A 16649-nucleotide genomic window follows, 5' to 3' on the forward strand; every position below is an offset into this window, starting at 1 on the left:
AAGTCCCTGCCCATATTTTAATAGTAAAAAGTGACCTCCTTCGCCCAAAGTAATTTCTGCCTATCTAAATTCCCAGTGGAAAAAGTTGATGGAAAACATTCTTCCAGAGACCAAGGCTGAGGCATGCTACATCCAAGAGCCAATATCCTAAAGTCCCATTGAGGGGAATCAGTAGACTCCCTCCAACTCCAGACATTTTTCTTACCTGGTCCCCATGACAGAGTGTGGCCAGGAGTGTCGAACTCTGCCAACACACGGATACCCCGAAGCCGCGCATATTCAATCACCTCCTTCACATCCTGTGCTGTGTAGATGTGGGTGGCAGGGTTGTAGGACCCCTGAAAGGCACAAAACACCATTCAGGATCTCATTTCCTGAAGGCTAGCAGAGGAAAGGATACTCAAAATGCCTTCTGGACCCCCCTGGATATCAAAAAATCTACCAACAGCCCTTTGGTATCAGGGGTTGTCTTCAAGGAACTTTATCATAATTTCCCACAAGCTATCACATCTACTGTCTTATCTCAGTGCCGTGATGCCAGTGAGATAAATAAGGTAGTTACTATGCCCAGCTAACCAAATATAGATAAATAAAAAGAAGATGGGACCAGGAGAGATTCTCTCCTGAAGGTCACAGAGCAAATTAATGGTGTAGTTTGGACCTGAACTCAGGTCTCCTGACTCCAAATCCAGTGCCCAACCCCTATATGTCAGTGTGTCCCTAAAACTGGCTGGTTAGGAGGAGAGCTGGTGTCCTTGCCAGCAGGGCACCATAGCCAGGTTCAGACTTCAAGCCATCAACTTGGTCTGGGCGAAATTAAGGCATACCTTTTTGGTGAGGTCTGGAAAAGTGAAGCTCTCATATGGGAAGGAAGAGTCATCGACCAGATGCCAGTGGAACACGTTGAATTTATTGTACGCCATGACATCCTGTAGGTCAGAGCATGCACTGTTAACTCAGCAAAACTTCTCCGGCTTCAGCCCCAAGCTTGGCAGGCTGCTCCACACACTTTACCAGGCTCGACCTGCCCAGCTTCCTGCCAAGTGTTCACAGGTTCTCCCTGTCAAACCTTCCCATTGGGTTGTGCCTGGCGTGGAGGGAAGGGGAAGACCCTGCACATGCAAAGATGGCTGACAGAAGTAGTATCTCCTCTTTGGGGGATGAGTTATGGTCACATCGAGAGAAGGGCTGCAGCTCCATGGTACCCTGGGGTCTTCAGAAAGCCCCACAATACCCTGAAAACTAATATTTCCTCCTGCCATTTGTTTTGGGTTGTCTGACTAGTGTTTATCCAAACTGAGGTCTGTTGTGAATTTAGTAGCCCCATAATCCATAAATCTCAGATGCCAAAACTGGTGGATGTGTCCACTTCTTTGATTCCATCAGGAGAGCAAAGGAAAAGTTAGACATGTGAGCTAGATCAGCAACTGTCAGGTAAGACTGCCCATCAAATTCAAGACAGTTAGGAACATCCCCAGCTAAGGCTTTTGAACATCTCTTTCCTATGACTTTGTACTAACTAAAGTTAGCTCTACTCAGTCAAAGAAGTCAATTCCCCAAACCACTTCCTGCATCGCTGGAGATAGCCTGGACATTGGTCCTCAGTAGCCAGTGGGGTAGGTTTAAATCACTCTTGTTATTTTCTTGAATCTTGGAGCAGGTCATCTTTTACATTTCTCCCGGGAGCTCATAAAGTTATGCACATTTTCTCTGTACCTCTTTAAGAATACAGCACCTGATCTATCTGTTGTCCCAGTACCCCAGAACCCTGAGGGCAAAGAAGGCCTTAAGGCCTGGGTACCAGAGTGTCCAGGATGCTAGCCAGTGGCAGGTAATGGCGAGACGTATCCAACAACAATCCCCGGTGAGGGAAGCGGGGGAAGTCCTCAATCTCCGTCTTGTTGATATAGAACTGTGTGGACCAAACACTGAACATGTTAAGATTCAAAGGAAATTCACCAGTGGGGTGGAGGGGGATGAGAAAAGTCTTCCAAGATCCCTGAAAAGCCAACCTGTGACTGTTCTGCAGGGTAACTGTCTCCACAAACACCACACACCTCTACCTCAATGACCATAAGCAGGTACCTGTCCAGAGAGCAACTGTCCCGTGCCAGCCAAATACAGCTGTCCCACTTACCACTCAGCCCACACATTCCAGAGTTTCACTGACTGTTAACATTTTCTTCAAAGCAGTGTGGTCTCAAGATCATTACTAAACAGTGACTCAGGGGAACTAAATTATACCCCAACTGTCAAAATCTACCACACCAGTTTCCACCCATATCTCCTCGAATACTCTTTTTTGGGGCCATCTCAAGCCACTAGGACTCTGTTTAAGGTAAAATAAGATATTTCCAGGACTCTCAACATTGGGAGCAAACCCCAGAGATTTAAAAGGAGCCCTTTTTGAGGGCCCACACTCACCGTGCCCTCAGGAGATCTCCAAACAAGCTGGCTAAAAGTCTCCAGACCTACAGGGAAGTACAGAGGCAGATGTAAAGACTTAGGGAGGTGGGTAAAGAGTTGGAACCATTTGGAAGGTTCCCACGTGGCACAGCACAGTGCTTGGGCTCACAGTGAGAGGGGATCTAGTGTAGGCTTGATGGTTCTCAACAGTTACGAAAAGGGGATAGTAGGAAGCCAGTATCTATTTTTACTCTGCATTTTATTTTGGGAGGTGGCAGCGTAAGGGGTTTTTGTGCCCCTCCTAGCAATACTAACCCACATGCCTCTTATCTATACTTCCTAAGCCTTGAATTTACAAAGATATTAAGAAGAGAGGCCAAGATGTGTGCCCATGAGGACAGACGCAGGGACAAGCCAGCTCACAAGGGGTTAAAGCTTTCCATGGATAATACCCATCAGGAGCTAAGGGAGCTGAGAAAAAGGGGCCCCCAATCTGCTGCCCCTTCACTTCTCCCAGACTGAATTGTGAGAATGTGATCATTGACTTGAGTTTCATAAACTGAACGAGATCAGAAACTTGTGGATCCACAGCTGGACTCAGAAGACAAAGAAGCCTCCACTTTTCCTCTTTAGAGCCTGAGAAGAGAACCAGCTATAGGGAGCTGAGGTGTGGCAGGCAGCAACTGCCCCAGAAGACTGGACAGACTCCTAGATTCCAGCAAAGCCCAAGGGCAGGCATGCTGAGTCCAGAGCACTAGATGTTCTCAGCAGCTGGGGCCTCACTTCTGAACATCCAGCAGAAGCCCTGTGAAGGATTCCCAGAATCCTAAATTTTCAGAATTTAAGAATCTGTGAGACTTTCATGGTCACTCAGTAGCTCATCTGAGGCAGACTTCCAGTGTACCACCTGGGCTTCTCTCCAGTCTGACTCTGACGCCTAGCACTCAGGGTCCCAGATCTCCCCTACCTTAACCTGCCTAATAGTTAACACCCACACAAAAGCTACAAGAGGTAGAAGAAAGGGGAGTTGGCATGCTGTTTCTCCAAAACACAGGGGAGGGGAGGAGGAGCTAGGGAACAAAGACAAACCAAAACAAAGTTTGGAGTTCAGTGAGAATTTCTCTCATCATTCACCAGCAGACCTTTCACCAAAAGTGGCAGAGTTGTTTGGCTAAGTCTGTATCTAGGGACCGAATACCTTTTCAGTAAGCCAAGAAGAAGGGCAGGGGGGGCCTATCACTCGTTAGCTAGCAAAGTCCTCATTTTCTCCCCAAATAATAGAGTTCTATATATTTTACCACTCTTTACCTCTTTTTTCACATTTATCTATTCCTTTTGATCTAGTTTTTAAAGAACCTTTCCAATCATGTGTCTGAAAGGAGAGCTGAACAAGCAGTGCTTGTGGCAGAGTGGGCCCCTCTCCCCAGCTGCCTGCACCCTGCTTCCCCCGAGCACCTGCCCAGGGGAGTGGCTGCCCCTGCACAGGCTGACACACCTGTCAACTTCTGGAGACAGCTGTAAGAATACTCCCTTCAGGGAGCTGGGGAAATACTCCAACTGGTCCATAAAGCAAGCTTCCTAAGGTAGGGATGTTCGCTGGGCCCCCAGTCCTGCCCCCTACCCCACCAAGGCCGACCTTCCCACATCATCCTTCTCTCTCTCCCAGCGACAGCCCCATCTTTTTACCTCGGAGGGCGCCCCAGACAGTCTCTGAGAGGAGCAAACACTGCTCATCATTTACGGTCAGGGTGTCTGAAATGACAGAAATGACCCCATTTGGTTAAGGATTTCTACCCTCAGATTACAATCACATGTTCTGTGCAAATCCTTGGATTAGAAAATAACAACAAGAGAACGGTATGGAGGTTCCTTAAAAAACTAAAAATAGAATTACCATATGATCCAGCAATCCCACTACTGGGCATATACCCAGAGAAAACCATAATTCAAAAACACACATGCACCCCAATGTTCACTGCAGCACTATTTACAATAGCCAGGTCATGGAAGCAACCTAAGTGTCCATCGACAGATGAATGGATAAAGAAGATGTGGTATATATATATACTATGGAATATTACTCAGCCATAAAAAGAACGAAATTGGGTCATTTGTAGAGACATGAATGGACCTAGAGACTGTCATACAGAGTGAAGTAAGTCAGAAAGAGAAAAAACAAATATCGTATATTAACGCATATATGTGGAATCTAGAAAAATGGTACAGGTGAACCAGTTTGCAAGGCAGAAATAGAGACACAGATGTAGAGAACAAATGTATGGACACCAAGCGGGGAAAGCAGGGAGTGGGGGTGGTGGTGGTGGGATGAACTGGGAGATTGGGATTGACATATATACACTAATATGTATAAAATAGATGAATAAGAACCTGCTGTATAAAAAATAAAATTTAATTTAAGAAAAAGATAAGCTGTCATCCATGTGGATTTTTCCCTGCTATATATGGATAGTTCTCTTTCATTTAGGAATATAAATGCAATATATTATAAAACCAAAAATAACAAGGGACTTCCCTGGTGGTCCAGTGGTTAAGATTCCACACTTCCACTGCAGGGGGCACGGGTCTGATCCTCGGGGAACTAAGATCCCTTATGCTGCATAGCGCAGCCAGAAAAAATTAAAAAGATAACATTTTTTTTTCTTTCAAAGAGAAGGCATTCCCTGAGCAAGCAAGGCTGCACTCAGGCCTGGGGCCAGAGTGGGAGGGTGGTCACCCAGTGGCTCTGAGGCCCTGGAAGACAGTGTGTGAGGAGGAACAGGCTGGTACAGATTCCTCTGCAAAGCACCACCCACCCTGTGGGTCAGTTTCCCCACTGGAACCATAATTCCTGCCAGGCTTTGGCTCCAAGTATGAAGGGGAGAGGGATGCTTGGAGGGGTGAGTCCAGGTTACTACGTTCCCAGAGCCTTTGAAATCACCCTCCTGTCCCTTTGTCTCCAAGCTTCAGCTACTCCATCAGGAACGTAAGGAAGAAGCCAAGACCTGAATGTTCCCTTTGCAGACTGAGACGTCCCCAAATGCCGCTGCTCAGGGAAGACGGGTGGCAGCCACAGAACCAACGCCTTGACTTCATCTTGGTTCAAATGGCCAATAACTCCTTCTCTTCCCAGGGTAGGGTCTCTTAGATAAAATCAGCAAAGTGTACAAGTTCCTAAAATGCAGTGGGATTATATTCAGTCCAGAAGGCAGGTGTCCTGTGGGACTCAGTGAATAGCCAGTGTGATGTTCACAGCCAACTGTCAGATGCTGGTTAGACTGCGTAGGAAAAATTCACCTTTGACGGCTCTGGGCACTTGGTGAGCCCTGGTCTCCACACTCATGGAGGGCTCCAGGCATAGCATCTGCAACTTAGGCCAGGCCATCCGGAGTTATAGCTCCAGACAAGTGCTTTCTCTTCTCGAACAGGGAACAAGGTGGTACTTACAATTCTCCACAGACTCCAGAGAAGGAAACTGGTCACATCCAGGAGTGACAACAAGGATAGCCAATGAATTCTTCTCTGACATATGCCATTTTCCTGCAAGGACAGGATGAACTCAGTGAGGCTGACCTGCCACCAGAAACAACAGGCAAAACTAAGGCCCTACAGAAGGGTTGCTGGCTCTGGTCCCTTCAGCTTGTGTGCTTGTGGTAAGGCGGAGGGGACGGATCTGCCCTTGGCACTGCCTAGTCATCTGTTCAACTTGGTCACTTCGGTCATGCTCCACTCTCCCCAGTAACCCACCTGGCCCGTGTATGACTGACCTGGCAGCAGCTCTCTGTAACTGGGCTCTGTTTCTGACTTGTAGAGGCCAAGCACATGATTGCAAGACCTCAACAACTGCTTCTGAACTAAAGGTGGCTCTAGAGTGCTGCTAGTCAAAGTGTGGTCTGCAGATTAGCTGTTGATTTGCAAACGGTGTTACTGGTGGGTCACCAGATAGGAAGCTTATATGACTCCAGAATGTGAGGCAACTATGTCAGAGCAAACACATTGTTTAGGTCTAACAATTTTTCACAACAAGGTTTTCTTGTTGACGGGAGCAGTGTTACGTTCTGGTGTGTATGCTTCTCATCTCATTGCAGACTGGCACTTGAAGTAGCACTGCTCTGGAGGGCCCCAGATGAAAGCTTCCAACTTTGTAAAAGCTCAGGAGCTAATGTGAGCAGATGAAGCAGATGACAGGAGGATCTTCTATGCAAAGGAGGCCTGAGATGACCTAGCGGGCACTCTAGCAAAGGCATGTGGCCACCAGTCCATCCTGCTTCCTTCCTTCCTCTTCCCAAACAGGTTCTCTGTCCAAGGCAGACTTCTTCCCAACAGTGGAAAGCCACCCAGTAGGAGACAACATACTATCTAATATAGTTCAACAGATCCCAGTCTATGTAGAAAAAAAAAAAAAGCCAAAATCAAAACACTAATGCACTGTCTCTTCCCACCCTCCCACTGGTTCTTCTCCGTGACCTTCGGGGTGGTTCTGATTGTACTGCTCCAAGCCTGAACCTCAGTGAACTCCCACTCTCTTATTCTTTTTCGGGAGCCACATTCATCCCCACTGGCACCACAACATCCATGACTTCCTATGGAACTATAAAGTCAGGGGTAGGATGGTCTGGCAAAAAGCAGGGAGAGAGGATTCAGAAGCAAACTGGAATCCCGAATGTTATCTAACTCTAGGCAGAAGGAACCCAGGAGCCTTGAACCATCCCAGGGAAGCCTGCTCAAATCTCCTGATCACTACACCACATGGCTGCATCTTGGCTTTCAGGCCGGCCAGGAAGCAAGCCAATCAGGGGCCCTTTCCCACCATAATGTGCAAACATATTCTTTCCCCTGCCTGTAAATACCCTGTTGCCCGACACTAATACCTGCTTAAACCCTGGAGGCAGAAGAGAATTTGAGGCTATTCTGGGACAGGCCAACTCACAACTCCATTCTAAACCCTGAAGACTCATCCCCACAACATAGGAGGACAACCAGACTTTCAGGGCAGAGAGCATGCTCAAAGCAGAATGTGCAGGGCCATCCCAAGCTCTCTAAGCAGACAGGCCATCTCTACAAATCCCAGAGACCAAGGAGGACTTCACTGAGAGGCAGGCGAGAAGAAAACTATAAAAGAATATCCCTCCTTAAACCACGGCCTCATCCCTTGTCTCCTTATCCCCACCTGACCCCACACATTGTGGAGCCCCAATATCATTGTGTGGAGAGCTCATGTGCACATCTACCCAGGCGGGCATGCAAAAGAGGACAAAAGTCCTGAGTTGTACTCTTAATCCTCTGGACCTCAGTCTACCAAATGGAGAAATAACAACTATTCATATGCAATTGCCACGGTCACTGTCCTGATGACGAGAGAGGCTGCACAAACACCAGGTTTATCTGAACTTACTTAGAAGACAAGAAAACATCTAATTGCTGTTGTTATTATATTTTTGTTTTTCTAAAACACACCTATACTCCATTCTCTAAATCCATGGTCTTTTAGTGGGGAAGGTCCCAGACTCCTTTGAAGATCTGACAAAAATGAAAGGATTTTTCCCCTAGAACAATGCCCTTAATTTAAGGGCTCACCCCTCCACCCCGGACCACCAATCTCATGGTGAAGAAGCCCCGTCCTAAGTGCTCTCAGTGACTCATGTGGGTTTGGGCTGATAAAGACGACAGAGTCATGGCTGCTGCTTAAACAAGCCCCAAGGAGGAAGGACCAGGGGAGGCAGTGATGTGAGAGCTGGCAAAACAGGAGGGACACTGGGTCATTTAAAGGATGTAAATAGAGACCATCATTGTGGTTTTCCGCCTCCAAGTTGCCACTCTGAAGAGAACAGGAAATAGGCAGGGGACAAGCCAGCCGCCTCTACAAACACCCACACACCCTGCGCTGGGAAGAACTGAGGTGTGGGAAGCAGGGTCTGGCAAAGAGCCTGCTCACCAGCAATCGCACGGGAACACTCGCAATGAGCCCGGGCGGGACAGCAGGAAATTCTGAAGCCTCAAGTGCTCAGGAAGCAGCATGGAAAACAGCACCGAGCTGGGAGATCAGGAAGGGTTAGTTCTGGTTCTGGCCCTGCTGCTGCCAAGCAGAGCGAGTCTCGGGGCTTCCACTTCCTCCCCGATAAACAATGGCAGGGTGTGACCAGGCCCCAGCTGCTCCTCCTCAGAGCCAGTACTTCGTGATTCCACAGACAGATCACATACTCTGGGGTCCCATTCTAGACCACTGTTCCCATCTCTGCAGCCCCCTCATCCCCCTGCTTTCATGGAAGCCTGCTCTTTGGGTTCACTGAAAAGTTTGTATTTTTTTAAATTAAAGAGGTTAAAAAAATTCAAACAGCCCAGAAGTATTTACAGCAAAAAGAAAAAAAAAGGTTATCTTTGGCACCCCTCTTCTTCTCTGAAGAGATAACCACGGTTAGTCTTCTACCCTTGTGCCCCCGCCCCCCCCCCCTTTTTTTTTTGCGGTATGCAGGCCTCTCACTGCTGTGGCCTCTCCTGTTGCGGAGCACAGGCTCCGGACGCGCAGGCTCAGCGGCCATGGCTCATTGGCCTAGCCGCTCCGCGGCATGTGGGATCCTCCCAGACCAGGGCACGAACCCGTGTCCCCTGCATCGGCAGGCAGACTCCCAACCACTGCGCCACCAGGGAAGCCTTTTTTTTTTTTTTTCCATGTGCCCCCTTTTTAGCACAATTTAGCCTCATTCATCACAGGTCAGCTCTGGATGTGGAACTCGAGAACAAGGGAACCCTAGACCCTTTTACTACCAAAATCCCACTGTTGAACTTTGTCCAGATGCCAGTACTATGATCCTTCCATTCCCTTTCTGTTCTCAGTCCTCTCCCATCACTTCCTTCACTGCTGCCCTAGATGTGGTGACCCATCACCTCAAACACAATCTAGCCAATACTCTCAACAGCCTGTCCCTGTCTTCGGTTGCACACAGTGGGCAAAATCCTCAACCTGGATCAATCTAACATCTGCCTTCCGTGCACCTATCCTGGTCTCTCATCTTGGCTGGGCCCTTGATGCCAATTGTGAAAATCTGCTTCTCCACCACTGCTTTTTTCTATTCTCTGCAACAGCTATTTCAGACTGGTACCACTTTCTTCAAGTCCATAACTAGATCACAACCTCTTTTACTCTCAGCTGAAAATCATCATCCACCTCTACCTTCTCTGCTCCTCCCTGACAAAAATACCTGCAACACACACCTGGTCTTTACCTTCTCCTTTTCCTACCTTGGTGGAAGGGGCTTCCCTTCACCTGTGCTCTTCAACTCAGGCTCCTCTTGTACAAGTTATCTCCCTTTCCCTGCAAATCTTCAAATTATTTCTTTTTGCTGATTCTCTACCATCAGCATTAAAGTATTTGCAAGTCTTCCTAGTCTTGACTCCAGGTCATCTCAAACAGTCACTCTTTCTCTCTCCTTCCAGTTACAAAAGAAACTCTAGAGGAAATGTAGCCTGAGCAGTTCAGTTCAGCTGAATTTCAAAGTCAGACAGATCTGGGTTCAAATCTGCATTCTAACACTTCCTAGCTGTGGGACCCTGAGCAAGTTATTTTCCCTCTGAGCTGGAGGTTCCTCATCTGGTGATCATGACAGTTCCTACCCCACTGGGCTGTTGAGAAAATTACATGAGTTAAAGCGTCTGAAGTGCTTAGCTCAGTGCCCAGCACACGAGAGGTGCTCATGGAGTTGGCCATCCTTAGTCCTCTCTTTGTAGCCACTTCCTGATCTCCTTTCTACTCCTCAGTCCACTATAATCTGGCTTCCTTCACCATCACTCCTTTGAAAATGCCTTCCCCAAGGGCCTGTAGTTCTACAACTAAATTCAAGGGATCCTTTTCAACAAATTCATTCATTCATTCAACAGTTATTTACTGAGCGCTTACTATGAGCCAGGCTATTCTGTGCTGGGGATACAACAGTAATCAAAACAGACAAAAAATCCCTGCTGTACAGAGGCAGCATGCTACTAACACTTCCAGGACCCCTTGGCAGCATCAGACAGCAGACATCCCTGATCTCCTTGAAACTAAACTCCCTTAGCTTAAGGGACACTGCTCTGTCTTGGTTTTCCTTCTAACTCCTTGAACATGCTTCCTCATTCTCCTTTTCCTTCACCCACCCCTATGTGCTGGTATCCCCAGGGTTCCAGACTTCTCTTTTTCTCCTCACTTTATATTCTCTCCGGACAATGTCATCCACTCCCACGGTAGACTGATGATTCTCAGATCTACCTTTCCATGCCAACTCTTCTGGAGCTCTAGAGTCATACAGTACCTCCAACTCAAATGTCTCAAAAGCACTTCAAATCTTAAATACGGAATTGAACTAACTCTTCATTCCTCTTCCTGGCTGACCTTCTCTCTCAGTTTGATAACAGCACCATCTACTGATTTACCCAGACCAGAAACCTCTTCCTTCTCCCATCCTTCTGAGTAGAGCGCAAGTTTATTCACTCAGACTTACTGACTGTCTATGTGCCAAACCCTGTGCTAAGCACTGAGATTACAGCAGTTAAAAAGAAAGACCCAACTAAGTGTTATAACTACAAAATCCTCCCTGGCTCTTGACATCACCACCAGCTTCCCACCCCCACTGGGTCAATGCCTTAATTTAGCCTCTTGTGAATTTTCACCTGGACTGTAAAAAAATCTCCCAGTTGCTCTCCCTGCCTCCATATATATCCCATTTCAATCTCTTATCCTCTGTGATCTTTTAATATGAAAATCAGATTATGAAAATCTCTGCTTAAAAGCCTACAATGGTTCCCCACAGCTCTCAGGATAAAGTGCAGAATCTGCTGGATGATTATACGAACTTGAGCCTCATCTGGGGGAACTCTCACAGGAGCACGATGAACTCTACAGAACCCTGAAAATGCCACATTTTCTCCCTCTTTTTCTCTGCATGTATTGCTTCCTCCAATTGAAACAAACTTTTCATTGCCTCCACATCTCACCTGATTAAGAAACAGCCCTGGTTTTCCCTTTCGAAAACTTTCTATCAGTCCCCCACCCTTTCCTAAGAGACCTTCCTATGTGATCATGAAGCAACATATACATACATTTTTCATAAAAGATATCTTAATATAGGCTGTTTATTTGTCTGTCTCCTCACCAAGGCTGTGAATTCCCCAACAGCAGGGACCAATCTCAGTGCCTTTGTATTCCCAGTGCCTGACACACGGTAGTCATTCAATAAATGTTTGCTGGAAAAAAAAAAAGAATGATGCTAGAATTTTTTAAATGCATATTTAATGCTACATATGCATAATGATTGTGCAACACAATAATCAGGTATAAATGGCAAACAGTTAATGTAGAGATTACTTTTTTTTGTGTGTGTGTGGTATGCGGGCCTCTCACTCTTGTGGCCTCTCCCATTGCGGAGCACAGGCTCCGAACGCGCAGGCTCAGCGGCCATGGCTCATGGGCCCAGCCGCTCCGCGGCACGTGGGATCTTCCCGGACCGGGGCACGAACCTGCGTCCCCTGCATCGGCAGGCGGATTCTCAACCACTGCGCCACCAGGGAAGCCCTAGAGATTACTTTTATACACCCAAACCTAGTATTTCTGAAGTTCTGGGACTGGTGTAGGGAAGAGTAAAAAGACACCCAGACATCCAGAAAGAGCCTTTTCAGACACTGCTCTGAAGACTCCTAGGTCCACAAATCCGAAGATTCAGGTCTTTCTACTTCTCTGGAAGGGAGAACTCATTCCTGCAATAGGGTACCCAGAAGCCACGTCTTTACCTCAGTGCGTAATAAGCCTGTCCCTCAACCTACCCTGCTCCTCTGTGAATCAAAACGTTTCCACCATATCAATGTGTTTAATTCACAGAATCTCAGCAGCATGAAGAAAACACCACTCGCTTTGGCTATAAAGTGGCATGTGGTTTGGCTTCTGGAGTGGAAACTAGGGAAGTCAACCCAGCCTTTGGCACATCCCACTCTTTCAGGTCTATCCTGCCCCGCATGTCCTGACATGTCCTGACACTCTCCTCACTGGGGCCAACGCTGGTTCTCCATGCCCATTTTGCCTCCCAACCCCCGCCCTCCCCCTCCCTACCACTCCCAGCTTCATATACATGGCCTAAGGCTTCCTCTCCCTGTACTTGGCCTAATGAGAGCCCTTGGAATCATTCATTTCCCACTCATTCCAACCTCAATACATGGAGCACTTACTGTGCATCAGGACCTGTTCTAGGTGCTGGGGCAGTTAAAAGGAAAAACAAGTCCTGGTCCCTGCCCTTGAGGAGCTCACAGTCTAGTGGGAGAGATGAATATAAACAACAATTACAAAACAGTGTGATAAAGGCTACAGTAGATATTATAGCGGCCTCTTTCCAGAGGCAGAGAGGGAGGCTTAACCTTGGAAGGGGACCTACGAGTAGGACCTTGAACCTTGAGTTGGTGTTTGCCAGCTACCAAGAGGGGAAAAGGTATTCCAAGCCTGGGAAGCAGCTGATACACAAGAGCATTGGTGTGTCTAGGGGAAGAGGCAAGACCACCCCTGTCGGACTTCTTCTCCCGGTAGAGTGGGAGTCTGAGAATCCAACTGTCCTGAGCCTGGAGCCCCTCCATAGTGCTGCTGGAGTCAGTCTGGACCGTGGTGCCTCTTCCCACAAATCCTAAGATTCTTCACCCGCCAGAGACTACAAATACCTACTCAGAAATATTGATACAATCCATCTAGCCCATAGGTGAATCCTGAATATTCTCCTTTCTGTCTTCTTTTGTAAAAGTTGTAGTTAAAAGTTTTCTTTTTTCCTCTACTTTTAAAACTTAATCTGGGGGACTTCCCTGGTGGTGCAGTGGTTAAGAATCTGTCTGCCAATGCAGGGAACACAGGTTCGAGCCCTGGTCTGCGAAGATCCCACATGCCTCAGGTCAACTAAGCCTGTGTGCCACAACTACTGAGCCTGCGCTCTAGAGCCCTCGAGCCACAACTACTGAAGCCCACATGCCCTAGAGCCTGCACACCACAACTACTGAGACCACGCATTGCTACTGCTGAAGCCCACGTGCCTAGAGCCTGTGCTCTGCAACAAAAGAAGCCACCACAATGAGAAGCCCACGCACCGCAAGGAAGAGTAGCCCCCACTCACCGCAACTAGAGAAAGCCTGTGCACAGCAATGAAGACCCAATGCAGCCAAAAATAAAAATAAATAAATAAATTTATTTTTTATAAAAAGGTGAAACTCCTAACTCCTCTCCTCTTTGTGGACATTTGGGAATGCTTCTAAGTTTTCAATATTATAAACAATGCTCTAGTAAATATTCTTTGTTAAAGCAGTTGTGAGAGATTTTGGTAGGAAGATTCCTAGAGGTGGAAATGCTAGGCCAAAAATATTAAAGTTTTTAGTTTTGATGCTGCCAATTACTCTTCCAAATTACTGTACTAGTTTATCTGAGCCAAAATATATAGGCCCATCTTTTCATCCTTCCAAAACTAGACTATGTCACTTCTTTTTCATCTGTGCCAGCCTGATTAATAAATAAATACAGCATTGTTTTAACTTGTATTTCTTTAATAATGATTGAATTTGAGCATTGCTTTGTATTTACTGGTCATATTCTTTGCACTTTTTTTTCCAACAAAAACATTTTTTTTAATTGAAGTACAGTTGATTTACAATGTGCTAATTTCTGCTGTACATCAAAATGACTCAGTTATACACATATAATATACATTCTTTTTTTTACATTCTTTTTCCCATTATGGTTTATCCCAAGAGTTTGGATATAGTTCGCTGTGCTATACAGTAGAACCTTGTTTATCCATTCCATATGTAATATCCAAACATATGTAATAGTTTGCATTTACCAATCCCAAACTCCCAGTCCATCCCCTCCACCCACCCCAGTTGGCAACCACAAGTCTGTTCTCTATGTCTATGAGTCTGTTTCTGTTTTGTAGATAAGTTCATTTGTCTTTGTACTTTTGTGTGTGTGTGTGTGTGTGTGTGTGTGGTACGTGGGCCTCTCACTATTGTGGCCTCTCCCGTTGCGGGGCACAGGCTCCGGACACGCAGGCTCAGCGGCCATGGCTCACGGGCCTACCCGCTCCGCGGCATGTGGGATCTTCCTGGACCGGGGCATGAACCCATACCCGTGTCCCCTGCATTGGCAGGCGGACTCTCAACCACTGCGCCACCAGGGAAGCCCCATACTGTTTTGATTACTGTAGCTTTCTGGTATGAGACTGTAAATTCTTTAAGGACAGGGGAAGCTCATTAATATTCCTTGGACCAGTGCTACTGACAAATTATTGCTGCTTAATAAAAACTGCTTGTACTAAGGATGAATGGAAGGGAGGAAGCCAGCTAGAAATACTACTGGAATCTGAAAACAATGGGCCAGGGATCAAAATATTTACAATTTGAGTGCTAATGATTAAAGCAATTAGATGTCAGAAGTTACTGATCAGGGCTTAATTCTATCAGAGGCCAGGAGTTTTCCAAATTGCTAATTGGTATAATGCTTGGTAAAGGTATTTATGAGTAGACTGCCCTAAAACTGCACAGTGAAAAGAGCAAAATCTTGGTAGACAAAGAGACCAGAGTGGAATTTCTGCTCCACAACTACTAGCTGTGTAACCCTGGACATGTTACTTAACCTCTTTGAGTCTCAATTCTGAAAGATGAGTATAACACCAATCTCACAGAGCTGTTATGAAGATTAGATAGCATAACATACAGCAAGTGCCAGATACTCAATAAATGCTAGTTTCCTTCCGTTTTCTACTTCCTTTCCATTTTAAAAAATTTATTTATTTATTTATTTATTTTTTGGCTGCGTTGGGTGTTCGTTGCTGCGCACGGGCTTTCTCTAGCTGTGGAGAGCGGGAGCTACTCTTTGTTGCAGTGCACAGGCTTCTCATTGAGGCCAGCGGCTTCTCTTTTTGAGGAGCACGGGCTCTAGGCACGCAGGTTTCAGTAGATGTGACTTGCGGGTTCTAGAGCGCAGGTTCAGTAGTTGTGGCGCATGGGCTCAGCTGCTCCGTGGCATGTGGGATCTTCCCGTACCAGGGCTCGAACCCATGTCCACTGCTTTGGCGAGCGGATTCTTAACCACTGCGCCACCAGGGAAGTCCTACTTCCCTTTTCTTAAAAAGTCACTTTTGCCAATTTGCCGGAGGAGCCCAGGAGCAGGGTGCCTTGTGGGATAACCACACCATAAGAGCAGCTTCCCTGAGGGCTTTTCATGAGCTTCTTACAGAAGCCTGAGGGCTCCACTACTGCGTGGTGCCACCCTGTATGGCAAACAGGCTGACACTCCAACATATAAAAGGGACATGGGCTTGGAACTCTGAATCTTCCTCAAACTAGGATTGTGGCCCTAGTCAAAAGACCAAAGCCACAAGTGTGGGTTCCTAGTTACTACTTACTACCAGGACAAGGTTGAATAGGACAGCAGTTAAACTTTTCATCCAGGACACAGTGTACCTGGTGAGCCATCACCCTTGCTCCCAACCCAAAGCTTTACAAAAGAAAGGGAGGCTACTTACTGACACCTGAGCTGACAAGCACCCAAACTTCCTGCATCTGAGCATACATTTCCAGAGAAGAGAGCTCCACATCAGACCCAAGCCACAGCCAACCTCAAGATGTGGACACAGCGATAGCACCCCACTGCTGGCTAGAGATCAGGGTTGTATACATGGCCAGAGAGCTTAAGCAATAACAGCAACTTAAAACGGATGCAGGGGAAATAAAAGAGAGAAGTTCCTGACCCAGTAATAGGTCTTATTCATTACAACCAGGGATAGAGAAGAAAAGCAAACCCATTTCTCTATTACAACAGATTACAGAACCATAAACCTTGAGGCAGATCATAGAAAATCCTTTACATATACACCTCTCACCTCTACAGACCCAACCTCCTCCTTTTCCCAGAGCACAGAATGCCTCATTCCAGATCTCTGCTCTGAACTCCTATCAGGGTGTGCTGAGGTCAGCGACTGCAGTGGCTAATCACCCAATCCTTGTAGAGCTGGATGGCAAGTGACATTCTTTAAGTAACAATTACACAGCTGACCTTGTGTTCAGTGGCCCCACAAAGGTGGGAGAAAGCTTCTCATCCAATTGGTTAAACCTCTTGGTGATGCACACTAACGCTAACCTTGTCACTTGTTTCTAGGGCCAGCAGAAGAAATTTTGGAAAATGCAGAAACATAAGAGTAACCTCTTTCATTTCTAAAAGAAGTATTGGTTGGGCAGCAAAATTCTTTTCCTTC

At 46.7% G+C, this 16649-nt stretch overlaps 1 protein-coding gene across 4 annotated transcripts in view; it reads right to left on the minus strand.

Moving 5' to 3' along the window:
• HEXA (hexosaminidase subunit alpha) overlaps nucleotides 1–16649 on the minus strand; it is a 35267-nt gene that overhangs the window by 5494 nt on the left and 13124 nt on the right. For 2 of the 4 annotated variants that reach the window (XM_059055991.2, XM_067029304.1), the window contains exons 2-7: nucleotides 5851–5943; nucleotides 4093–4158; nucleotides 2425–2471; nucleotides 1802–1912; nucleotides 828–929; nucleotides 206–338 (exon numbers count right to left, since the gene is read on the minus strand). In XM_059055991.2, the coding sequence (XP_058911974.1) occupies nucleotides 206–338; nucleotides 828–929; nucleotides 1802–1912; nucleotides 2425–2471; nucleotides 4093–4158; nucleotides 5851–5943 (552 nt within the window). The remainder of the gene's footprint in view (nucleotides 1–205; nucleotides 339–827; nucleotides 930–1801; nucleotides 1913–2424; nucleotides 2472–4092; nucleotides 4159–5850; nucleotides 5944–16649) is intronic. The other 2 variants (XM_067029306.1, XM_067029305.1) reach the window with 1 other exon arrangement.

Source organism: Kogia breviceps, chromosome 3 (genome assembly GCF_026419965.1).
Source record: "Kogia breviceps isolate mKogBre1 chromosome 3, mKogBre1 haplotype 1, whole genome shotgun sequence".
NCBI classification, from domain to species: Eukaryota; Metazoa; Chordata; class Mammalia; order Artiodactyla; family Physeteridae; genus Kogia; species Kogia breviceps.